This window comes from Rhododendron vialii, chromosome 9a, assembly GCF_030253575.1.
Source record: "Rhododendron vialii isolate Sample 1 chromosome 9a, ASM3025357v1".
NCBI lineage: Eukaryota > Viridiplantae > Streptophyta > Magnoliopsida > Ericales > Ericaceae > Rhododendron > Rhododendron vialii.
The window spans coordinates 11,358,556-11,384,621 of NC_080565.1; the positions used below are offsets into that span (position 1 = coordinate 11,358,556).

At 39.3% G+C, this 26,066-nt stretch overlaps 1 protein-coding gene across 4 annotated transcripts in view; it reads right to left on the reverse strand.

The window, feature by feature from the left end:
• Nucleotides 1-510: 510 nt before the first annotated feature.
• The window catches only part of LOC131299472 (probable acyl-activating enzyme 16, chloroplastic), a 37,709-nt gene continuing 12,153 nt past the window's right edge, over nt 511-26,066 (reverse strand). For 2 of the 4 annotated variants that reach the window (XM_058325023.1, XM_058325025.1), the window contains 13 exons: nt 25,128-25,246; nt 17,881-18,030; nt 16,604-16,671; nt 14,786-14,891; nt 14,429-14,587; nt 13,935-13,988; nt 13,752-13,832; nt 10,774-10,911; nt 9,869-10,028; nt 3,713-3,792; nt 3,442-3,584; nt 1,501-1,558; nt 1,038-1,422 (listed from right to left, as the gene is read on the reverse strand). In XM_058325023.1, coding sequence (XP_058181006.1) covers nt 1,330-1,422; nt 1,501-1,558; nt 3,442-3,584; nt 3,713-3,792; nt 9,869-10,028; nt 10,774-10,911; nt 13,752-13,832; nt 13,935-13,988; nt 14,429-14,587; nt 14,786-14,891; nt 16,604-16,671; nt 17,881-18,030; nt 25,128-25,246 — 1,409 coding nt within the window. In that variant the 3' untranslated portion in view covers nt 1,038-1,329. Of the gene's footprint in view, nt 668-1,037; nt 1,423-1,500; nt 1,559-3,441; nt 3,585-3,712; nt 3,793-9,868; nt 10,029-10,773; nt 10,912-13,751; nt 13,833-13,934; nt 13,989-14,428; nt 14,588-14,785; nt 14,892-16,603; nt 16,672-17,880; nt 18,031-25,127; nt 25,247-26,066 lie in introns of those variants that run through there. The other 2 variants (XR_009190788.1, XM_058325024.1) reach the window with 2 other exon arrangements.

A 26,066-nucleotide genomic window follows, 5' to 3' on the forward strand; every position in this document is an offset into this window, starting at 1 on the left:
TTGTAAAGTTAGTGGATAAAAGTTGATGCATTGTCTATTTTACCCCTAAAAATAGATTTTTTTTGAAAAGTAAGTGAGTAAAAATGTAATGATGATGGGTAAGTAGGAAAAGTGAAGGAAAAAGTTGATGTGAAAGGTATAATGATGATATCTTTTTAATAAGTTAAAATTACGAAGCAGGACACTTAAAAAAGAACGGAGAGAGTAACTGATTCTATTTACACATGCATGTATGGAGTTTAAATTCTAGAGTAATTCTACCTCCACACCCATATATACACCCACAAATGTGTGAGCCCCACACATACTACAATGTGCAATGTAAGTGGAGCCCACACACGTGTGTAGATGTTTATTTGGATGTGATCATAGAATAATTGTTAAATTTTATCCACTAGTGGTGGAAATAATGGGGTTTTTGCCACCGCTATTGTGAGCCTCACCGTGCATTTATTGCAATAATCTGAATTGTTCATCTTGTTAGGCTCGCAGAATAGCAAATCTAAGCGAAAAATCAGCTTGATCTCTCGATCACAAATTTATATACAACAGCCCTTCGCATGACTTGTAGCCAAAATGCCTTGAAAATAAATCCTTCGATATTAGCTGAAGGTCAAGATTAGTGTTTTTTTTCCCACTCACAAGCTTTTCCATCTTGGAAGGGACCCTGCAATCGTTTTTTGGTTAGTAATAATGTCGCAATTATCTAGTAGGAGTAGAATTTGATGGTGTGTCTAATATATGTTGTTATTTCCATGCCCCATACTGAATCAAACGAGACTTATTAAACCAAAGAAGCTTTCAACCAACACCCAGGGACACATCTTTCAAATATCAGAACTTAAATCCCGGACGAACTATATGAACAGTCGCAGGCATAATTCTCTATTTTATTGCAAATTTCAACGAAAGACATGACAATATGACCACCAATACTTACCATCCATCCAATACACAAGGCATACAGTTGCTCCACTGGTAATTATGACATACATGGATACAAAAAGATGCTGGGAGCTTCAGATAAAAGGGAATTCAACAATACCTCGCCTTACTTTTTTCTTGTGGCTTCGCAGTACCACCCAAAGTCCGTTGAATATATTGTGCAACACAAATAATCGGTAATATCATTTCAATATGCAGGGTATACAGTTGCTCCAGTTATAATGATTAAGTACAATGATACGTACCATGTTTAGGAGCTCCAGATAATTATTATGTACACGGATACATAACATGTTCATAATTTCAGATGAAAGGCAAGCTTTCAACGAATCGTTGTAATTTTCCTGCGTACAACCACATCAAAGATGGCTTCTAACAAGGGAATCATTTGTATAGATTCTCTATTTGCAATTTGTATCGAGCAACAACTTTGTCCCTCCGAATTTTCATAGTCGGAGTCACTAAACCATTATCAATCTGCACATGAAAGGGATTTGTTGAATGAAACTAGATCAGAAAGATCAATGAATGTGTATCAAAGTGTGAGAAATTTACTGTAAAAGGTTCATCAATGACAAGGATTGGACCAATATGAAATGAGCATTGAGAAGTCCTGCATGAAAGAAAATAATTAGTAGGGCATAAAACTGGAAAGGAAAAAAAAAAAAAGTCATTTGCAAGTGATAACCTTGTTAACTCAGACAACAGTGCGTCCAACATTATTATAAATGGATAAAAAACAACTATATCAAATAAGAAATTAGGCATTATGATCATTTCCACACACAATAACATCTAAAGAAAACTACTTGTAGTGTCATCAATATTTGGTGGGAGGAGTGGATGGTTACCAATCTCAAACTTAACATCATGTTTAAGTGCAATTATGTTCACCCTCTTTAAAAGTGAACGAACTTTACCTACCACTCTAAATGGAAATCTATTGTTATTTTAGTGCCCCTGGAACCCATTAAGACTATTGGACCTCAAAAAAGTGAACAAATAGAGTAATTCACAACTTTTAAAGCCATTAAAAGATAGGGTTCATTGGCGGAGAGGAAAATCAATTTTAAAGATGCTCAAAAAAGCAAGATTTGTTTAATTCCTCTCTTTCCATGTGGTCACACCCCAGCTATATTTGTATATTATATTAGACTACGTTTTCATGGACATCCAACTACTTAGTTACATTGGGCCATGGAGCCCACCTACAACAAATTAGGCCGGGGCAAAATCGATAAGAAGAGTAATAGAAAATCTAGCGAAGAGGAATATTAGAGAGCAGGTAAGAGCAAAAATCAGTTCCAACCGATAGTCAAATATTCAACATCAGCCATTTTGGGGTTGATTATATGCAAACCTTTTCTCTTGTGGCTCGTCTTAACTCACTTTTGATACTTCTGTATCATGATTATACCCTAGTCATTCATGGCCTTTGCATTAGTTTCATACCAAAACTACTTCACTTCATGGTCTTCTTCAAAACAAATGAACCAGACACCAGGAAATGTTGTTTTCGCCGTTGAACATCTGGTATGTCGTTTGCGTACCGTTTTGTGTGGTTTGAAATAGTCTTCTCATAAAAAATTTGATATATTCAGCAAAATAACAGGTGAATGTGGCTTTTGGCATTCTACTTTTAACCATTTTGTTTTTGGTTTTCTGGCACTATCATATTGATTGTTTACATTGATGATGTAATTATCTTTGGTAATCATTCTATTGGTATTGTTGATTTGAGTCAGCATCCAAAAGGAATGATCTCATACTAACTTAGGTAATAATCGCTTAGGATTGAGGTTGCCTACTCATGTATGGGCTTTTCTTTATTCTCAACCAATTGTCTTTGAGTATATTGAGCTTGATTGTCGCTTTTGTAGTTATTGGTGAGAAAAAATATTGTCACGCCATACAAATTGTACACGTTTGATATCTATAACCCAGCTTGAAAGGGAGTGTTAGAGTATTTATTTGTTTTATTTTGTCTAACAAACTTGTTAAGGTATTTCTATGTTTTTATAGCTTTACGGCACAATGTCAAACCATGGGCGGTGAAAGGGGCTTATTATGTGCCTAAAACCTATTTCTGTCACTCTTCATCTCTTTACTTTTTCTTCCCTTTCCATACAAGCACTAGTTTCACCTTTAAAATTCATCTATTTCCAAGGGCTCATAGTAGAGTTAGGTGACATTCATCCTGTTTAGTCTATGACTCTATATATAAGTCACGTGGGCCAATTGTAGTTAGTTTTCTTTAATTCGTGAGCATAGAAATAGAAAGAAAAGGACAAGTATTTACTATGTAGTTTTGGCGTTGGCATTTTTTTTTGGCTCCGTAGAAAAGAGTTGGAGGGGCAACCAGTATGTGGCAAGCTTCCTTGACCTTCAGCAAAGGAGCCTCTATTCGCTACGGAGCCGAATTCTTAAGTGCAAAAGCTCATATGGAAATAAGATGTGATCACTGACTTGTCAAAGATTGAAAGAAATAAGTTGTACCATTTCCTTAGCTCTTCAAGTAATAGAGCAGTCATATTTTCTTTGCTAAGTTCAGAGGTATCTGCACCTATTATTGACATCTTTCCGGTAGCTAAAATCTCATCCTTGTTTGGAACAATTATAGCTCCAAGACGACGTTGATCCTGCACATGATTATTGTATTACCACCAAAGAGAAGAGAAGATATGCACAACCTCAAGAGTGGGCATAGTGAAGGGGAAAATGGAGCTAAAAGACAATTCACAAAAAAAAAAAAATTATAAAATTTTACCTGCCCAATAACTACAATCTGCTGAATTAAACTACTTCTCATGGCAGCTTCCTCAAGCTCTGATGGCTCAACATTTTCACCTTTTGTTTTTCCAACAAAAATAGACTAGTTAATTGAAAAACGCTTGATTGGCAAACAGTTTTGAAGGAGCCTGACTATAGTTGCTGTAAAATTGAGAGATGTAGAAATTTAGGGTTATATTTCTCTCTTCATAAACTGAATACAACGTAAGTATTTATACAACACATTAGACTAATTATACTATGGTCCTAGAGAATGAACTAGTTACATAATAGAACAATTAATAAACTAATTACAAATAACCCATAATAATCTAACACTCCCCCTCAAGTTGGCGCGAAGATATCAATCAAGCCTAACTTGAACACAATGGGGTGGAAACTCTTGCGACCAAGTCCTTTTGTGAATATATCAGCTAATTGATCTTTGGATCTCACAAAAGGCATGCATATCAACCCCTTGCTCAGCTTCTCCTTGATGAAGTGTCTGTCAATCTCTATGTGCTTCGTTCTATCATGTTGAACAGGATTATGAAGAATGACTATGGCAGCTTTGTTGTCACAGTAGAGTTTCATAGGACCATTATTAGAAATTCTCAAATCACGTAGCATTGTTTGGAGCCATAAGAGCTCACAAACTCCATGCACCATAGCTCTATACTCAGCTTCTGCACTAGACCTGGCAACCACTGATTGCTTCTTACTTCGCCAAGTAATCAAATTTCCCCCAAGGAAAGTACAGTAGCCAGAAGTAGAACGTCTATCATCCACGGAACCAGCCCAGTCGGCATCAGTAAATGCCTCCAATCGTAGGTGACCATGATTAGTAAACAGAATTCCTCTCACTGGAGCAGCCTTGAGATACCTCAAGATACGGTAAACTGCATCCAGATGTGAAGTACGAGGATCATGCATAAATTGGCTAACAACCCCTACTACATAAGTAACATCTGGTCGGGTGTGCGCTAAGTATATCAGTCGACCCACAAGTCGCTGATATCTCTCCTTATCAGTGCGCTCCCCCACATCTCCACTAAGATGATGATTCGCCTCAATAGGAGAATCTGCAGGTCTACAACCCAACATACCTGTTTCTTCCAAAAGATCAAGTATATACTTCCGTTGAGAGATAAAAATACCTTTATTAGACCTTGCCACTTCCATTCCAAGAAAATATCTTAGTGGTCCCAAATCCTTAATCTCAAATTCTTGAGCGAGACTGGACTTGAGATTAACAAACTCATCCACATCATTGCCTGTCATTATCATATCATCAACATAAACAATAAGGACAACGATCTTACCAGCACCTCCTTTGATGAACATAGTATGATCTGCATGGCTCTGTTTGTAACCAAACTTCAACATAGCTTTTGAAAACCTGTCAAACCATGCTCGAGGTGATTGCTTCAACCCATAAAGAGCCTTTTTCAATCTACACACCTTTCCCTTAGTCTCTGAGGAAGAAAACCCCGGTGGTATATCCATATACACCTCCTCCTCTAACTCACCATGAAGGAATGCATTTTTTACGTCAAATTGGTGAAGAGGCCGATTCAAATTGGCAGCACACGAAATCAAAGCCCGCACAGTGTTCATCTTCGCTACTGGAGCAAACGTTTCCTCGTAGTCAATGCCATAGGTTTGAGTAAAACCCCTGGCTACCAGTCTTGCCTTGTATCTCTCAACTGTACCGTCAGCATTCTGTTTAACAGTGAAAACCCACTTACATCCCACTGATCTCTTTCCTCTTGGAAGTGATACCAACTCCCAAGTGCCATTCTTTTTCAAAGTTGTCATCTCCTCTACCATAGCTCCTTTCCACTCATATATCATGAACGCATCCTGCCAATTCTGTGGAATAGATATAGAAGAAAGAGACGAAACAAAGACATGGTATGAAGGAGATAAACGATCATAAGAGACATACTGAGAAATGGGATGTTGAGTACATGACCTAACACCTTTCCGAAGAGCAACAGGAAGATTATCAGAATCAATAATAGGAGGTTCAATGGGAAAAGATTCATTACCAGATGAGTCAACTGAGGAGTTCGGAACTGAAGCAGGGGATGGTGATTGACAAGGTGGCAGTACACATGAAGATTGGCCTTTCTTTCCTTTCTTTTGATACGTTGCCAAGGTAGTAGGCCATTCACTGGGTCTGATACGCTTATTCACATCCACTCGTCCACCAATGTCCTGTTTTGCACTATCAACAGACACTGGTTCCACTCTAGACTTCTCTTTCTCCCCCTCACTATAAAAAGGTAGTGACCATGACCCTTGAGTCTGAGATGTAAACACTTCTTCCTCCCTCATCTCTTCCTGACTAACATGTTGCTCCCCCTGAAGAGATGGAGTGGAGGGAGAGTAAAAAAACTCGGTTTCCCAAAATATGACATCCATAGAGACAAAAAACTTCCTAGAGTGAGGATCATAACATTTATAGCCCTTCTGGGTGGGAGAGTACCCAACAAAAACACACTTATAAGCTTTATGACCCAACTTGCCACCAGCAGGGTGAGAAACAAGAACAAAACACACACAACCAAAAACTCTCGGAGAAAGAGTCAGGACACGAGAATTGTTAGGAAGACACTCAATAGGAGTCTTGAAGTGGAGAACATTAGATGGCATACGGTTAATAAGATAAGTTGCAGTCAAAATCGCTTTCCCGCATAAATATTTGGGAACATTCATGGTGAACAAAAGAGAGCGAGCAACTTCAGCAAGATGACGATTTTTGCGTTCAGCAACTCCATTTTGTTGTGGAGTGTCAACACAAGTCGTTTGAAAAAGAATACCATTGTCATCTAGAAAAGCCCTAAAATTCTTATCGATATACTCAGTGCCATTGTCACTACGAAGAATTTTGATATTTGTGTCAAATTGAGTGCACACCATCGCATGAAAAGATTTAAAACAAGAAAATACTTCACTTTTGGACCTAAGTAAATACACCCAAATCACACGAGAATAACAGTCAATAAAAGTGACAAACCATCGAAAACCTTTAAGAGAGGTAACAGGAGAAGGACCCCAAACATCAGAATGAATAACCATAAAAGGGGAGTCACTCCGTTTATTAATAGGTGCATAAAATGAACGTTTATGTTTTCCAAGCTCACAGGCTTCACAAAAAAACTGACTCCTAGAACAATGCTTAATTAAAGTAGGAAAAAGTTTTTCTAAAATCCCAAAAGATGGATGACCCAATCTACGGTGCCACTGATGTAACATAGAGAGAGCTAAACTCGTATCTGCTTGTAGAGCAAGACCACATGACAGGGGTGGACGAGGTGCAGACTCCAAAAAATAAATGTCACCCTGTGCTTTACCACTGCCAATCACTTTGCCCGTGTCCAGTTCCTGAAAAACACAATAAGTAGGAAAAAAGGTCACTGAACAATTTGCAGAACGAGTAAGACTACTAACGGACAGAAGGTTAGTGGCAAAGTTTGGAAGATGGAGAACTGAAGAGAGGGAAATAAAGGGAGAATAGCGAACGGAACCTTTCCCTGAAATAGCAGAGAATGATCCATCTGCTATTCTGACCTTATCCTTACCAGAACAAGTAAAGTAAGAATCAAATACAGAGGAACAACCTGTCATACGATCTGAGGTACCAGAATCTATAATCCAAGGAATAGCAGAAGATGCAGTAAATGCGCTAGCCGGAATACCTATGTGGGCAAAATATGATGACGTGGAACTTGTGGTGGAAGTGGGAGCTATAGTAGATGGAGAATCAGCCCGAGCCATGAGGCGCCTGAGAGCTTGCATCTCCCCCTGAGAAAATCCACTTACATGATCAGAAGGCGCCTCAACTCTAGTATTGAACCCAGAATCAGGTAAGGTAGCAGCTGTGGACTCTGAAACATGAGCCTGGGCCTGAGAACGCATGAAACCACGACCACTGCGTCCACCCCCTCGCCTGCGAGAGGGACGGCCATGTAACTTCCAACAGAAATCCCTAGTATGGCCAGTGTTGTGGCAATGATCATACCGGAGAGACTCACGATCAATAGGTCCACTGCTAGCACCAGGCTGTGACTTACCACTCTGTGGAACAAGCCCACCACTAGAACCAAACTAACCCTGAGGGATGACAACCAAAGCAGAACGATCAGAAGTAGGAGTGGGCACCATAGCACTCCTCCTACTCTCCTCCTGCTGAACAATGGCATAGGCCTCTCCCAAAGACGAAAACGGAACACGACCCAACACCTGCACTCTAATTGGATCATATTCCACATCAAGGCCAGCAAGAAAGTCATAAACACGCTCTTTCTCTATCCTTTTTAGCCAATTAGCAGCATCCACCGCACAAACAGCTTGAAACCCCTGATAATAATCAAATTCCTACCATGCTCCACTCAAGTCAGCAAAGTACACAGAGATCGGGCGATGATTTTGTTCCAATGTACGAAGTCTTTTCCTCAACTCAAAACACTGTGCATCATTACCTTGTTAAGAATAGGTTTGGGCTGCAGTAGTCCAAATCTGATATGGAGTATCAAGGAGTAGAAAAGTATGGCGAATATCAGCTCTCATGGAGTTAAACAACCAGGTCATAATCAACGATTTTTGAGATTTAAACTTCTTAAGTTCAACAGCCTCAACAGGTGGAGTAACAGGGCCCTCAATAAACTCTGACATGCCTTGGCCTCAATAGCTAAAGTGAAAGTGCGAGACCAAATCAAATAATTGGTACCATCCAATTTAAGATGACAAATATCCAGAGAAGAGTTATCCAAAGTCCCTAAGAGACTCAACTCATCCTTCGTATTAACGGAAGCCTTGTTTTTATCCTCTGATGACATTTTAACAGTAGAACCACAACTCCGAATCTACAATACTCAGACAACTCAGCAATAAACGCCCGAAACAATACTAATTGCAGCAAACCACCTTAAAATAAATATTCAGAGTGCCAAACAGTGCCAAATAAATATCCACCTGTTGAAAGCTCAGAGTGCCAAATAAATATTCAGAGAGCCTTGTCTTTATACTCAGTCAACTCACCAGTTGAAAGCTCCTACCACTACGAACTACGAACAGTGCCAAATACTTAGATCAAAAAATTCCTACCACTACCACTGTTCCAAAACAAAGAGTTATACCACTGAAACAGTCTGTCGGAGTTCCGGCGAGTGTAGGTGAGGTCGAAACTGAATTGGGTCAGGGCTGTCGGAGGTCAGAGTTAGTCCGGCGAACTTCAGGTGTCAGCAGAAATGGCTGGACGAAGTCGGAACAGGCAGATCTGGTGCGTATACGGTAGACAAGGGTCGTACGGCACCAGAAATAGGCGGGATCGACGGGAGTGACGTCATACGACAGCGGAATGGACCACGGAGGTGCCGACAAGTCTCGTCAGCGTCAGACAGTGGTCGACAAGGGCAACGGTCTAGAAAAGGCGACAGTGGATGGAAGTTGCTAAGTCTTGATTGATCGGAAGGAAAAAAAAACGACAGGTACTCAGTTCTATCGCTTTGATACCATGTAAAATTGAGAGACATAGAAATTTAGGGTTATATTTCTCTCTTCATAAACTGAATACAACGCAAGTATTTATACAACACATTAGACTAATTATACTATGGTCCTAGAGAATGCACTAGTTACATAATAGAACAACTAATAAACTAATTACAAATAACCCATAATAATCTAACATTGCACAAAAGGTTGCCAATGTATAGTTCTGATAAAAATGAGCCTTTTGTTTAGGAGATCACGAATAATTTAACGGAAACATGACTGTGCATTTTCTCTGTTTGTTAAGTAACAACAATCTTACAGAAAAAGTTATCCAATGGATGTAGTTGACACTTCTACAATGTCAAACAACCATATTTTCTTCACTATTAGCAACAAGGATGATACATCCAAACAATACACCAAAACCTTCTAACAGTTCAGCACATATCAACTGGTGTAGGTGATGATCCCGGTATGGTTTTGAAACCGTGCATGGCAAAAACTTGACAGTTGTGACTTTTTTTAAAGTCCTTTTCTCATGAAAAAGATTGTCTGATGAAATAAGTAATCAGAAAAGGAAAAGGGCTGGATGCCATAAACAGACAACAGGAGAAATCTTTGGAAGGACTATCGATAGAAGTATCTAGGTTACCTGTTGAAAGAACTATAGTATCCTTAGCACGTCCTTCAAGAACAACCATGCCACTGCACCGGCGACTACGCCCCAGTGAATGGGAAGGTGCAATCCAACCAATATCACCAGTGTATAGCCAACCGCTCTCATTTAAGGCATTTTTGGTGGCCGATTCATTCTGATCCAACAAGCACAGTATTACTTTCTTTTTAAATTAGAACAGCGAATAATCTTCCAAGCACATGCTATACTACCTATTATACAGCAAGTAACAAGAACAATGTTGCAGACCGCATAACAATAAAGAAACCTTGGCTAAGATCCTGGAAACGTACATGTTTTAAGTTCTTAAGCTTACTTCAATAAAGTAAAATTGATAATTCAAGCCTCCATTGCACGTACATAATATGTCAGTTTCTACACGAAAGGCAGAATATCTTGCTGATAAAATACTGACAGGGAAAATGTTGAACTTGTTGTGATGCACATATCCTGTATAGTAGTATACTTTGTTAATACTTCCCTCGTGTTTCCAAGTTGTCAACATTCCAAGACCAAAACCCTAAATGGGCTATAGATACCCTAAAAGCTTTAGCTATGTGATTTGTATTAGTCCAGCCGCACGGCGGCAGAAAGAGAAGGTCTTGTAATTAGTGTCATACAAAAGGAGAGAAAAGGTAAATAACTGCAACGGATAGAAGGTTAGCCAATTTTGTTTACAGTTTCCATTCTTGCCAATCCCACAATTCTCAACCATCAGGGGAATGTGGGAACATTGTAAAAAATATCATTACATGACCATGGAAATGACAATTTTGCTTTATTAGCTGATACAAGAATAGCCAGTCAAATACATGCATCAAGCCTATTAAACATAAAGCAATAGATCAGAAGCTGAATTTATGGGACATGAATTTCTTTACCTTGTAGTAACCCTTCATTACTTGTGGCCCCTTAATTTCTACAATACCCTTCGAACCTGGAGGAAGAACATCACCTGTTTCAAAATCTACAACTCTAATTTCTGTATGTCGAATTGGATGACCGATTGAGCCAAGAACCTTCAAAAGTTAAACAAGTCACAATATCATATGACATACCCCATGATGTATGATATTAGAAATGATAGATAAGTGGAATGGAATTAGATGAGTTCACCAATTATTCTAGAAACATGTTAAGAAATGGCCAACAAGTACATATCAACCAAGAAACACCCTCGCTTATGTGCAAGTAATCTTGCACGTGGAGATGCAAATGCAGAGATTAAACATTTAGAGTAACCTTACATTTAGAGAAGCAGAGTGAAAACCAGAAACAAACACAAAAGATTAAACACAACAACCAGAAATGCTACCCACACAGATAATATGTGCACAGATCGTGCACATACAGCTCCGTGGGGCCCACAACAGGGTCCCCACAAACGATCCAAGCCGTCCATTAGCTTTAAAATGATTTTATAAGTCATCACATAAAAAATCAGCCCAATCTGGTACCTCTAAATGCTTAATCTAATCTTTCAATTTCTCTTAGACTCTAGGATTTTGAAATCTGAAGAAACATTTAGACGATTAGATCAAGCACTTAAAAGGTATCGGATTAAGTTGATTTTTCACTAGATGACTTAGAAAATCATTTTAAAGGTAATGGACAGCTTGAATTGTTTGTGGGGACCCTGTAGTAGGCCCCACAGAGCCATATGTGCACGATCTGTGCACACACTATCTGTGTGAGTAGCATTTCTGGGCCTCCTCCAACCTGAGCTCTGATACCATGTAATATCGTCTCCTATCCCCAAAGACTAAGCTGCTACGAAATGGACCCTACACGATATATCAGGCTCCAACAACATGGATCGCAGAAAGACAACACTAAAATTTTTCCACAACTGGTTAAAAGTCAGACTAAGGCAAGACAGTAGGCAGCAGCAGTTAGTGCTCCCAAGTCCTATAAGATTCTATCAAAATGTGAACGTTTAAGCTCCCCAATTTACCTTAGTTAAGTCCATAATCATGGTACTTGGGTATTGATACACTTCACTAGCGTTTCAGGTATTGAAAGCCCGTTGTGACAGATTTGGAGATAAATGGTGCAAGTTTGAAGTAATGGTTGTGCGATAGGAGACCGGGACAAGGCCCCAACTCAAGACGGCAGGCAAACGGCCATGGGCAAGATTAGATCCGTCCAGATGAACGTGATTCCCGTCCGAACAAACCAAGAGTGCAGCCTCCGAAATATTTCATGAACCATCCAACCGGACAGGTTTCACAACCAACCGGACGGACGCAATGCTCATTCTCTGTTTAATTTCCCAAGCCATCCAACCAGACAAGGTGATCAATCTGTCTTGACGGACAACCCATCCAACCGTACCAGCTCAAATATCCACTCTCGGGAACAACTTGGGAGCCATCCATCCGGACGATTCTCCAACTCCATCCGGACAAGTTTAGCCACCCTACAGCCTTTTGCTTTGGCTTTTGGGGTTTTGAAAGGACTTCGGGGAAAGGGGTCTATTTAAGTCCTAGGGTTATTCCAACTCATAACAACTTGCACTGGAACTAGTTTAGACTTGTTTCAAGGCTAACGAAAGAAGAAAGCAAGGAGGAAGAAGAAGAAGAATGAATGAATGAATTCAAGAAAGCATGAGTTCTAACCCTAAGAAATTGAACTTGAACTCTCCTGACTGGCTAAACTCCTACTCTAGGGATAGATGTAGTTTCTTTTCAAGTAGCTTGAGTTTTGTATGTGTTTTAAGACTATTCATTTAAATCTTGGCTGTATGACTTGAGGATAAATTAATTTTGAATGAATGGTTTAAATGCTTTCTTTTCTATCAAGTTCTTGTGTTTATATTCTAGACTTCAAGAACTTGAGTACATGGCTTGTCATCGAATCATGCCGTTGGTTGAGATAGGCTAAACTTTGTAAGCCAAGGTGTGTTATTACACAAACCGTACTTGGATACGGCTCATACTAGTAAGACAACTCATATTACGCAAAGATAACCTATGCCAATCAGTTATCCGTGACTATCTTGTGATGATTTGGACGGATCTTTCTATTTTCATCTTTCTTGAAGAATGGTTTTTTTAGATTTTTAGCACAATACATAGATTCTGGATCGATCCACAATTAAATAAAATAGATGTATCTAGGGATAATTCACGTTGAAGCGACTATTACCTAGATACATATGTCGTAATGTTAAAATCAAGTTTCTAGGAGGAAACCGGTTTTAAAACCCTAGAACTATTAACAACTGGTTTAGAGAACCACTCTCTTTTGTTTTCCTATTTTAAAAATTCCATACCGAAATTCGAACCTCGTCCTTGAATTGATATAGAAATTAGTTTTAAACCAATAGAATACAGTCCTCCTGTCCCTGTGGAACGAACTGACTTTTGCCACTATTATATGGAGTAGTTGTAATTGTTCTATTTTAATTAGAAGTTTTGATATGGTAACGACAAGGTCAGGTATCTGAAAGCCCAAGGCTTTCTTTTATTCACTTCAAGCCAACTTTAATTTGCTTTCACACTAATTGCTGTATTAGTTACAAAAGAAAAAACAACTCCAAACACTTTTCTATTAACTCAGAAATCAATCTCCATAATATTAGTAATCTGTCCTCAAGTCCCTGAGGTTCGGCATTTGTACTTTTCCCTACACTACTAAATTTTTATATATCACCCAAAGTTCTATTTTAGGATGACCAAGGGTTGTCATTTAAAACTACTCTAAGTACAGGGGTTGCAACAGTAATATTCCCACTATTTTGTATCATAAGCATCATTAGGCACTTGAGTCTTAATATGCATTGAGCAGCATAGTTGTGGCTGGAAGAAACTAAAAATTAGAATCCCTATGATAAGAAGGAACATAATTTGCTCCTTACATTACAGGAAGGAATTCGGCAAGCTGCGACGGGAGATGACTCAGTCAACCCATAACCATTCTGCACTTTCATGTCTATTGCCTGTCAGTACAAAATTTCACATAAGAAAAATAAAACAAAAGTAGAAAATGATTACTCCATATCACCCTGCTTTAGCCAGAAAAAGAAACACAAACATCTAACCTCAAAGAACCTGTCAACATGGGAAGGCAAACTACCACCTCCGCTTATGCCAGCCTGTAGAAGTCACAAAAGGCTTCACTACCAGTACATCTTCTTGTCAACTAACTTACTTCTTTATACACATACACATGAGCTTATGCACGCACGCAAGCACACACACACAGGGGCAGAGAGAGAGAGAGAGAGAGAGAGAGAGAGAGAGAGAGAGAGATATTAACTACTAAAGAAACTAAACAATAGAAAATTCTCCTTGTCACCTTAGCAGAATTTAAAATTATTCCCGATGCAGAACTTTGGCAGATTATTATTGAAAATTAGAAGGGCAAAAAAAGTTCTGCAGATTACACAAATTTGAAGTCATGGTTGTCATGGAATATTGAAATTTAGATCCTATTGATATATAGATCCTTCCACATCAGCCAGCTTAAATAATGTCAGAGAACAAAAAGGAAGAGATAAAGCTCAAACTCAACATCAAACATTGAAAACAATACCTTTGATATTCCAATAGCAGTTTGAATTTTATTATAAACAAGTTTCTTGGCCAACATATGTAATGGCCATAGTATAAGAGAAATTGTTCTCGCCCATAACCAGTCAAATGCTGCTACTAGGAACGAACATTGCTTCTGGCACTTTGTTAGACATTTTCCCTGCAAACCAGCCAGATCCATTAAGCAATACAGGAAGAGGAAACCTATCTTTATCCCAAACAAGATCAGTCAGCAAAGAGAAAACGTGTGTCAGATTGATGGCTAACAGCACAGGAAATCACGGAAAGATAAAACAAAAAAGTCAACCAAATAAACAAAACAAGTACCATTAAAAATAGACAAGCCGGAAGTACGAACCTCATAAATTCGCTTGATGTCCATATATGTCAAACTAATTTTTATAAAGAAAAGTGCAACAAGCTTGCGAGCGGTGGAACTCGTAGAAATCTGCTTTTGGATACCCCTGCAATATGCACAAAACAATTAAAGGAGTCACAAAAGAACTGAATGCAAGAAGAGGATAAGGAAATTAATCATAAAGAGATACGACATAAGAACTGTTCGCGAACACGATAAAGGTTTCAAGAGAAACAATATGTATCTAGGGGACAACAGACAGGAAGGGACAAGCTTTTACAAAAGAAAAAGGCAGGAAATGACTTCTTGAGATCTAAGAGATAACTAATGCAGATCCCAGATTAGTGCAGCAGCGATTAGCATTAAGCCACTGCCAGTAACACAAATGCTAACAGAGAGAATAATAGGCGCTAGAAGATGGAACCTTTAAGCTAAAGGCTTCAATTGCTTCAAAGACAGCATAGGCTCCTTGTTAAAGCATAGGGTTAGCTCTTATGCGGAATTCTTTTCTGATAGGTAGCCCACGCTCTTTGATGTGTGGTTAGAGGCATGCAAAAAACTAATGATGTAACCTTATCACTATCTTAATGGGTTTTATACTAATATGGGATATCTCATTGTGTAGATGTGAGACGAATGAATGAAATTGGACCACTCCCTCCTGGATAAAGGATTTTTTTTCCAGAAATAAACTGCTCATTGTGTCTTCATTCTATACAACGGTTTCTTTTGCCACGATACCATGTCAAAATAATCAGTTGCCGCAACACCTCGAAAGTCGAAACTGTTAGGATATCACCCAACATATAGTGTTGCGCTAAAGCATTAATTTTACGAAAAGATATTCTGCCAAGACCCCAAATATAAAATTTTGACATGGCATTTGAGTAGATGCATGAAAGATCAATTCAGATGAACTTAGAAAATCACCACACAGGTCAACCACCATGGCTAAATTCTGTATCCGTTTATTCCTTTCTGTATTTATTTATTCATTTTTTTAGCTCACAACAGACCACAGAAAAGATTCCAGAAATGAATCCCAATACCGATGCCAATTTGATCAAAGAAGACGAAAGGAAATAGATATACAATGAACGGCAGAGAGGAGAGTAACACAATATTGTACTCTCCTTCATCCACTCATACTTATATTAAACCAATTGAAATATCAAAAATGCACTTTTGAGAACACAATTTCTAATGTGCAACGAAGGTCACTGGTGAAATGTAAATACATGGTGATCAAAAAAAAATGTAATACATGGGAAAATGGTTATCAAAATCCCAATATTATATTCCTTATTTGTCCTAAATATTATATTCCTTATTTGTCTTTCCTAATTTCTATCCTCTACGTTGTGGGCTCAAGTTTGTGGGGGGGCCACTTTGTGCAATTAACGGCACAGGTTTGGTCTGTACCAAATGTACCCTCCCAGACACCAATACTTGGTACTATTTGCGCGTAGTTTTATAATAATAAAAAAAAACCTTACTTGATTTATACTGGAAGTAGAACATTAACATTCTTGATCCGATTATACAATTTAATCCACCAGTCCCTCCAAAGGGTCCAGTGTTGAATCCCAAATTTAAGAACCTTGGGAAAAAGACAATTCCATATGAGCCATGGACAAAATTTTAAATTCAGTCATAGGATATCATGAATACAGGATATCACCAGAAAAATGAACAGAAAAGTTACTACCCCTGGCAGTTTTTGAAATACATAACTTTACACTCATGGTAACTCCACCACCAAAGTTACTATAGACAGCCCCATTATTGATTCTATAATTCTGCAGGAAGAAGACGTACTTGTAAAGTGTTTCAAGTACCAAAGGAACAGAAACCAGGTAATTAGGTTGGTAGCGCAGCAAATCTTCCTACAAAGAAATAACTGCAGTGGTAAGATGATGAAATTTGACATGCAAGTAAAGGGATGATGGATGATTAGTCATTTTATTTTAGCAGTACTTTGGTAATTTTACACTTCAGGGATTGTAGGGTCTGTAAATAAGACTTATGTTTGTCACTTGACGGAGAGGCCAAGATGTGAGAAAACCTAGAATATTTTCTCTCTTTGTTTTCCACCTCCCTTCTACCTCTTCTCTTTGTTTTGACCTAAAATATTTTCCAATGTAAAATATTTTTCCCGTAAAATGATTTCAATAAAAAGAGATTTTCCGATTTCATTTTACGGTGTTTGGTTGGTAACCGGAAAATATTCTTGGCTGCAAAACTTTTCTACAATCATCGTTATCAATCAAGTTATTCTTACCAGACACAAAAATAAGATGTAAACTCTCTCAACCAAAATCCTTAAACACGTCTTCGAAAGGGAGAAAATTGCAGGAGGGATTTACATAGAGTTTTTTTGGATTGATGTGGTCCCAGGAACAACTGGTGGCAGCTATGTTTGCATGTGTGCGTGAGAGAGAGTCAGAGAGAGCAAATAGGAGAGAGATAGGGTGAGAGAAAGACCAAATCATCGAATTGGAAAACAGAAACTCAATTGGGCTGTGGGATGGGAGACAGCAGCGAGCACTGTAAAATGACTTACGAGAGTTTCTGCTGTAAGTCATTTTCCTCAATAGCCCAAAAACATTTTACGGGAAAAAATAATTTATCTACGATTTGTACAACCAAACACCAAAAAATAGGTAAAATACTTTACCGGAAAACATTTTATAGTCAAACGAACGGAGCCTCCGTTTCTCCCCTTTCTTGCTCTTCTACTATCCTTTCTGTATGAAATTTGAGAGTGCCTTATGAAATAAAAGAGCTGCAGTTTCTGTATAAATATTCTGTTTGTATTCTATTTTCTGTTTTGTGTGGTTTAGTGTGGCTTGGATCTCCAGGTCACATCGTAAGAAAATAAGAGTAAGACAGGCCTATAAAACAAATAATAAGTTTCTTTCTTTTGCAGTCAAAGACAACTACAACCAAGCTGAGGGCTTAATTCTTCTGATCAAGCAAACGATAGAAGCCAGTTATTTAGGTTCACTTGCAAAACAGAAGGGAAAAGGATCAATGTGCATTTACGAAAAAAAAAACACACACACCTTGACAAGGAAAATAAACAAGACGTGTACCTTCAAGTATTTCACCGTTGTGTATACTTGCTCTATTCCATATGTGAAGATAAAATATTCGCTTGCTCGTTCATATGCGTGCCAAGTTGGAAGCATGCTCAGGAATCTATCTCCAGGTTCTGCTGGTACAACGTCCCATAAATTATTTATCTAGAAGAGGAAACAATAGTGGAACATCAGAAGAAAAAAAAAAGCCCAATAATAAATGTTTTAATAAGAGCTAGATGATAACCAGTACGCAAACAGAAGAAAACCAATATCATGACAGCAGGAAATATCCCGTGCAGTAAGCAGAACGTCGTTTTTGAGAATTGACAGGACAGATGAGGCGAGACTGAAAAAGATAGAGGTCGAGCAGAAAGGCCTCATCCGTCCCGAGGATGTTGGTAACACGAGCACAAACACTGACAGGTGACCCAATGTTGGAGTAAACTATGTCCATGTTGGGTTGTCAGATATTCATCTTCCTGCGGCTTCGTATTGTCTTGTTTTTTTTCTAGGAGGATGTCTTACTTTAGGTTTTGTTCTTCCCTCTTGAAATAATTCATGACGTTTCCGATATAGTGTAGGAAACATCCCTAGAAAAGAAGCCAATCCACAAAGTCAATCCATTTATGTAATCATCTAAATTGCTTCCATTTCCATGTTTCTTTGCATTTTCATTTCTCAAAGGAGAAGCAGTATTAGCTTGTGAGACAATTAGCATGGTTTAACCTACCTTACAAGGACTCTTCAGACTCTGAGTTACTTGCATCGGGCACTCGAGACTTGGGCAAGAGTAGGGGATATGTGTTTTGACATTTTTAGTTAGACATTCATCAACAAAACATAATTAGTATTCAGGTTTACTGCAAACCTTGCAGAAAGCTCTTGTACGGTTGTACCATGCATGAAATTGTGGATGAATACGAACTTAAACACACTAGAGAAATGTTGGTCACCATCAAAGTTATAAATCTTGTACCGGTAAGCGTCCAGCGTCCTACTTTTTTACTGGTAGTAGTGCGTACCAATGTACCTTTACGGGTTATCCCTTATCAGTCCCCTTCTACTAAGGGCGCCCTTAACTTGCTAAGTTAAGGACCTCATGAGTTTGACATTATTCCCGATCAAATTTTGATGATCCAAACCGTTCAATGTGTTTAAAACGTGATTTTAAGGGTACATGCGAGAAATCAGCAAAAAATATGACCGGGAAGGGCTTGATTCGAACAGTTTTTCTTTACAATACCCTTAAAATCACGTTCTGCACACATTGAACGGTTCGGATCATCAAAATTTGATCGGGAAAGGGGAAGTCCTTAACTTAACAAGTAACGGGCGCCCTTAGTAGAAGCTTGGTGTACATATAAATACACATATACATATATATTTTCTTTTCTTCCATGTTACATGTCCTATATGAATGTATTAGATTACCATGGTCCAAATAAAGGCAGAATTACAATTTAACCCAAATGTTTTGAATAATTTCATATTAACCACTCAAAATTAAAAATATATTACATTTTGACCCCCAGCCGTGTCCCCGGCGTGTCCTCAGTTGTGTCCCCTATCAAAAAATAATAAAAATTATTGGACACGCCACGTGGCGTGTCCAATACGTATTTGGGTGTGTCCCTGTGTCCAATACGTGGACACGGCGCCCTTTTGGAGTGTCGGTGCTTCATAGGTGGCAACCAACTTGCTATTAACAAAAATAAATAAAAATAAAAACCTTTTGGTGCTGTCGAGATCCAAGAAGTGAACAAGACAGACTGGAAGACCTGAAACAGTGGATCATCCGCAAACTAGGCTTTATTTGAAGGGTACAGAACATGATGTTGGGTGTCCCGTCTAGTTGCCAGGTGCCGGCCGGTTACAAGACAAATAACCATGGCATCGTTCATGCAACTTTTTGGTACTGCCGAGATCTGGGAAATGAACGAGACAGATCGGAAGACCTGAAACAGTGGATCATCCGCAAACTAGGCTTTATTTGAAGGGTATGGAACATGATGTTGGGTGTCCCATCTAGTTGCCAAGTGCCGGCCGATTACAAGACAAATAACCATGGCAACGTTCATGCAACTATGCTCTCATCTAAATCGCCTATGACACTTAACAAAATCCTACATTTGGTTTTCAAGTTGTTATACATAATGCATTACTCTAAGTTATAAAGCTATATACAGTTACGGACGTATGCAGCCGTACACATATCTTACTTTTTCGGGGTAAGTAAATTCATTACAAAACAAACAAACCACAAAGAAAGAACCAAGGGCATACCCTTGAATTCCACCAACAAGCCTATCAAGACGACAACTATCCCAGAACCAATAACAGGAAAAACAAACACTAAACTAGCCTAACCCAGCAGCTAGCTGAACTGGAAAAAAAGTAATAATCAAATACCAAAAATCATATCAGAAGTTCCCCAAAACCCAGCCAAAGCTTTACTACCCTCAGCAGCAGCAATCTGCCTGCAACCCATCAGCACCTATGTTACATGGACTCGGGTACATGCGTCAGGTGAGAGTACATGTCTTAGCATCAGATTCATCTCATTTCCATCTCCAAGACACAGTGACACGCCAAAAATATGCTATTCTTCAGTATATTTCTTTTTATCTAGTTGAGCAAATCGGGTTTACAAGGTACCTTAAGGACTTTTCATGCATATTATAGGAGTTCTGTGCCTAGTTCATGACAAACTTGAATTCCAAAATATGTTTACGAGAAGAATGTCCAACTAAACATGTCCGACATGGATCCCATACCCTTGTCCAAGTCTCAATATACTTGAGGGAGAACAAAACGGAGCTCCAATATATTTGAACACTATACAGGACAGCAGTCACAGAGCTGATAACCTGAGCTCTACTTCCTTTAGAAAGTTGGATGACTAAGAGTGGATTCTAGACAAGATCTTGTCCTTTAACACGATGCAGTCACTGTGTTTGAGTCTGGTAGCTATTAGTGGCAAACCTTGGTACTTTACTGCAAAATTGGCCTAAGGAATTGGGAGGATACCCCTGAATATTGTTCTAGTGCTGAGGCCAAACAGTAAAAAGTACTGCACTCTTCTGTAAATTGCTGAAGACTAGAGAAATAGTGAAACTCAGTCAAAGCTTCTACCGCAATGATAAAAGAAGCTGAATCTGCACCACACAGGATGAACAAGTCATCTGAAAACACCACGTGAGAGATCTTCACCTGTATAGTACTTCTTTTAGATCATATTGTCTCGAAGAACCCATATCATACCATCTGCACTACACAAGATGAACAAGTCATCTGCGAACACCAGGTGAGAGATCTTCACCTGTATCTCACTTCTTTTAGATCATGGTGTATTGAAGGACCCATACCGTACCTGTAACTGGTCCCTAACGGTGCTTCATAAGCTGGAACTACTTTCTAGATTGAATGCTTTATCAGCCAAACAGAGGACTAAAGTGAGATGGCCAGTGAAATTTGGAAAATTCAATAAGATATATATAGCAAGGCGGCATGCCTATTGAATTTAATCATGACAGCAAGCCAAATTTCATAAAAGACCATTGCACCAGCTACCCAACAGACAACAGCATCCCATACAATTTTAGTGGCCCAATGAAAGAGACAAAAACACCATTGCACCAGTAACACCGAGATTTTTTTCATAGCTGAAACATGAAACAACCGGATGATCGTTCAGGAAAAAGAATCAAGAAATATAGATAGCATAAGCGAGTTAACCGAAAGAATTAGTTTTGAGACAGCTAGAACAGAAAATCAAAAACATCTCAGCAAGGAGAGGAGGCATTGTAGATTCTTTTGGCAACAAGAGAAATGTCATCTAATTAGAAAATAAAGGGTAAATTCCACTGACCCCCCCCTGAGGTTTGCCTTAATGACTGATGCCGCCTCACATATGAGCAATACCAGTGATCCCCTAGTGTTTTCTATGTGCATTTTACCAACTCCCCCAATCGACAATTGTCTGTCCAAACACAGGATGGAATTAGCCAAAAGTGACTTATAGTTAAAAATACACCCTTTCTCATATAAAAAGTAATAAAAAAAATATGAACTCTCACTTATTTAGAATCGCAATGACTTTTTTAACCTATTGGCTGTTTTGATTAAAAACCGGTGAAGGGGGGATTCTCCCGAACAATACAAATTAGCCCTGAACACGTGAGTAGCAGGTGAGTAAGGGAAAGTACCACGTGATGGTTAACGATATGTACCAAGCAAGAAGTTGCTCGGCGGCACCACGAAGGGGTGCACAGTGGTCCTGCTGAACAGGTAGTTCAGATGCATCCATATGCCCAAACAGATAGCAATGTTCTAAATATTGCTTGGAGGTAGTAGGGCGGAGACCCACCTCCAAGCCGCCTATGCGGCGCCAAGCAATTCGGCAGATTTTTTTATTTTTTATTTTTTTTAACAAACCATTATCCAATCAAACTATATTCCATGTATCCATAATGCAAGTTCAAACTTCAAAGTACAAACCCAAATGAAATTAAGTAGTAGCAACTAGCAAATAAGTTGAATAAGACAATAAGTAGCAGGGCTTCGCTCACCTCCCTCATATTATATATATATGGGGCTGGATCTACCCACACAAATCTTAACACAACCTTTGACAGTCCATCTCAGCCATTGAAATCAATGGCTCAGATTAGAAGACTATATCTCCTCCTTCCCTACATCCTCACCTGATCCCTCCCTCTCTCCTTCTCCACGACACCACCACCCCCCGCGACCCAATTCTGGTCGGCTCTTACTTCTCTGGCAATCCCATCTCCGGCAACCAAATATCTGGCGATCCCCATCTCCGATGACCCACCCCCCCCCCCCCCCCCCCCCCCCCCCCCCGCGACCCAATTCTGGTCGGCTCTTACTTCTCTGGCAATCCCATCTCCGGCAACCAAATATCTGGCGATCCCCATCTCCGATGACCCATTCTCTCTCTCTCTCTCTCTCTCTCTCTCTCTCTCTCTCTCTCTCTCTCTCTCTCTCTCTCATGAATCTAGGGTTGCTAGATTCATCTCACGCATCTTAGCTCAAAAAAGGTAACAGATTTGATTTTGCACCCCTTTTCTATCCTGCCACCACTGAACGTCATTCTATTCTCCCAAAGATACATATATGAAAAATCCCATATCCCCCAATTTTGTAAATCCATGTAGGTGAAGCCAAATTAAAAGATCCCTTTTGTTGTACTTCACGCATCACTACCATCCAATTGGGTTCGATTTGGATTTTCGTTCCTATGTAAATTGGAACTCTTTTGGTTGTAGTGGAGGACAGAATTGGGTTGAGTTTCATCATTTGATTAGTTTTAGAAACAGAGATTTTGCAACTGCAAATTTGGAAGAATTTCTGCGCAGTGACGTTTGATTGGAGGGGACTTCGGTGAGGGGACAGAGGTGGCTAATAGTAGTGCAGGGGGATGCCGAGAGGGCCGGGGAGCAGAGAGAGTAAATTGGTCGCCGGGGATAGGGATGACAGAGTGGGTAGGAGAGAGAGAGCAGATGTAAGAGAGATCAGGTGAGATGGAGAAAGGAGAGACAAAGTGTACAACTTTATGTTCTAATCTCAACCTTTGGTTTCAATGGCTGAGATGGAGTGTCAAAAGTTGTGTTAAGATTTGTGTGGATAGATCCGGCCTTATATATATATATATATATAAGGTCGCCAAAGGCCTCCAAAGACGCCGACGACGCAGCCAAGGCCCGCCAAGGCCGCCAAGGCCGACAAGACCACCAAGGCCGCCTAGGCGGCCACCAAGCCCACCTTGGCGGCCGCCAAACACTGCCAAACCTCCCTGGGCACCAAATCAAACGCCAAGGGCTATTGGCGTGGCGGCAGGGTACCTCCAAGCGCCTAGGCGGCCTGGGCGGCCGCCATTTAGAACACTGACAGATAGTCAAACCCTAACAAAAACCACCCTAAAATAATGTGGTTGAAGTGTTCTGGAACGTTCTAGAAGGAATGCGCTACGAGTATCCCATGAATAGAGGATGCAGATTGTGTTGCCTAAAGAGATATGGACTATGATTACATATGGAGAGTAATTCCATACGTGCTAGGATTCCTAAAGTGAAAGAAAGCCTAGGCAGACCAGGAGACTTGGAGAGCAAGTCGGCCAACACGTATATATACAATACGAGACCCATGACGTATGGTACGGTGTCATTCATTCCTTACCTATTGTGAATTAGGGTTTTCCTACGTACGAGATACTAACTTAGGCATCAAAGGGCCTTTGCCGATGAGAGGCAAAGGTGTGCTCATTGTGCCTTCTTTTGCAGACTTAGGGTACCAGCGAGGAGGCATGTGCAGTCGATCTTGCAAGGCATTGTTCATACAATACACGGATTTTCTCCCTGTACAACCAGTAAAATTTACTAATCACTGTTTATTTTATTACTCGAAAGAACTGTTTTTTTTTGTCATAAAGAACAAATTAGTTACTTTTCGGTCAAAACATTGAGAATTGAGAGCTTTTTATTGAATATCGTATTACAAAAGGGGTGAATTTTTCAATATAAGACACTTTTAGCTAATTCTATCACGTGTTTGGCCATGCAGTTTTTGGTTTGGTGTGGATGAAATGAACATCGAAACCACAGTGACTTCATAGTTATTCCTCATACATGAGGGGCTATCTGTCATTAAGGCAAACTCAGGAGGTGTCAATGAAATTTACCCAAAAGTTAGTAAAAGGAGATGGGGGAGAAGAGATCTGCTAATGACCGGTACAAAAGAACAAATACAAATTTGGCCGACAAATCACACACCGCCCTCCAATCCTCTCAAAAATATACATAAAAAAAAAAAAAAAAAACGGAAATTCCCTGAGAAGGGATAGAAACCTAACTCCGAAAAGGATGATAGACGACACTTTATTTGAGAAAGAATCAATGCCCTTTACTACCCTTGCATTGTGCTCAGACTAGATAACCCAAACAAGTGAGAAGAAAGCATAATCCCAAAAGCTTTCGCTTTCTTTTTCAATGGACGAGTAATAACTATTAGGATAATATAATTTATTCTTCTGAAAAAAGCTTAGATGCTTTTCCCATAATGCAACAAGGCAAAACAAACAAGCTTCAGCCTCCACTTTATTAAAGTTAGATGTTGGAGACTTGCAAAACAAGACAAAACTCAAGCAAAAATGTTTGATACAACTCCACAACTTCCCCAACACCCCATATCCTGCCCCAAAACACCCAATGCAAATTTTAAGACATAAGAAACACTCAGACCTGGTGCAACAGATTCTTATGCGTGAGCATAACACCTTTTGGGTTGCCAGTAGTTCCACTAGTGTACATTATTGTCGCGACATCATCAGAGCTGATGGCTTCATAAATATAGTGCTGCCCTGAAATTAAACTACTTAGTTAGAGAAGTTCCATAGCACTTGATGAGATTAAGGCAAATAATGAGACTAAAACAGTGAACGCTACACCAGCCCTCATGCAACCAACTATTCCTGCAAAAATGGAAAAAATAGTATACGCTAATGAAGCATCTTTTTGCTCTTGGAAAGGCCTCAAGCGGACTGATGGGAACCGTTTGCTGGCTGATATATGGGGCTTAAATTCTAGGATTTTTAGTTCCTAGCTGGTTGTCGTTTTGGCTAGTTCTGTTGTTTTCTGTTAGCCGGTGTTTTAGGCTTTGGTTCTCCTTGTTTTTCCTTGTTAAGGCTCCTGTTTGTAGCCATTTCAGAGTCTGTATTGGAAAACTCTATATATTCTATTTGTTTGCTCTATAAAGTGGTTAATTTACCCCAAAAAAAAACAAAGTCCCTCACATAATCAAATTAACTGGTACTCAAGTTATTGAAGAAATACTGAAAATCAAATCTCTTCAATATTAGTGCAGAAAATGGGACACCTTCAAAGAATATTACTTCAGGGCTAAGAGCTACTCCGCTTCTCGCTAACAGCCCTATTTCCTTAGTCAAACAAGATAAAAATAAACAAAAACATGCTGGCTTGTTTGAGAAGATTCAAATGCATAAGAAAGCCAGGCAACAAACTACCAGGAAACTTACCAGCTAATTGTATGCAAGATACGTGTGAACTTCATTCCTAACAGTCAAACGGTTAACTTATACATGAGGAGTTGTGGCCTAAGGAAAGAGAACCAAATATGATAAATGAAGTTCAATACACTTGGATTGGTGCTTTACACCCGGT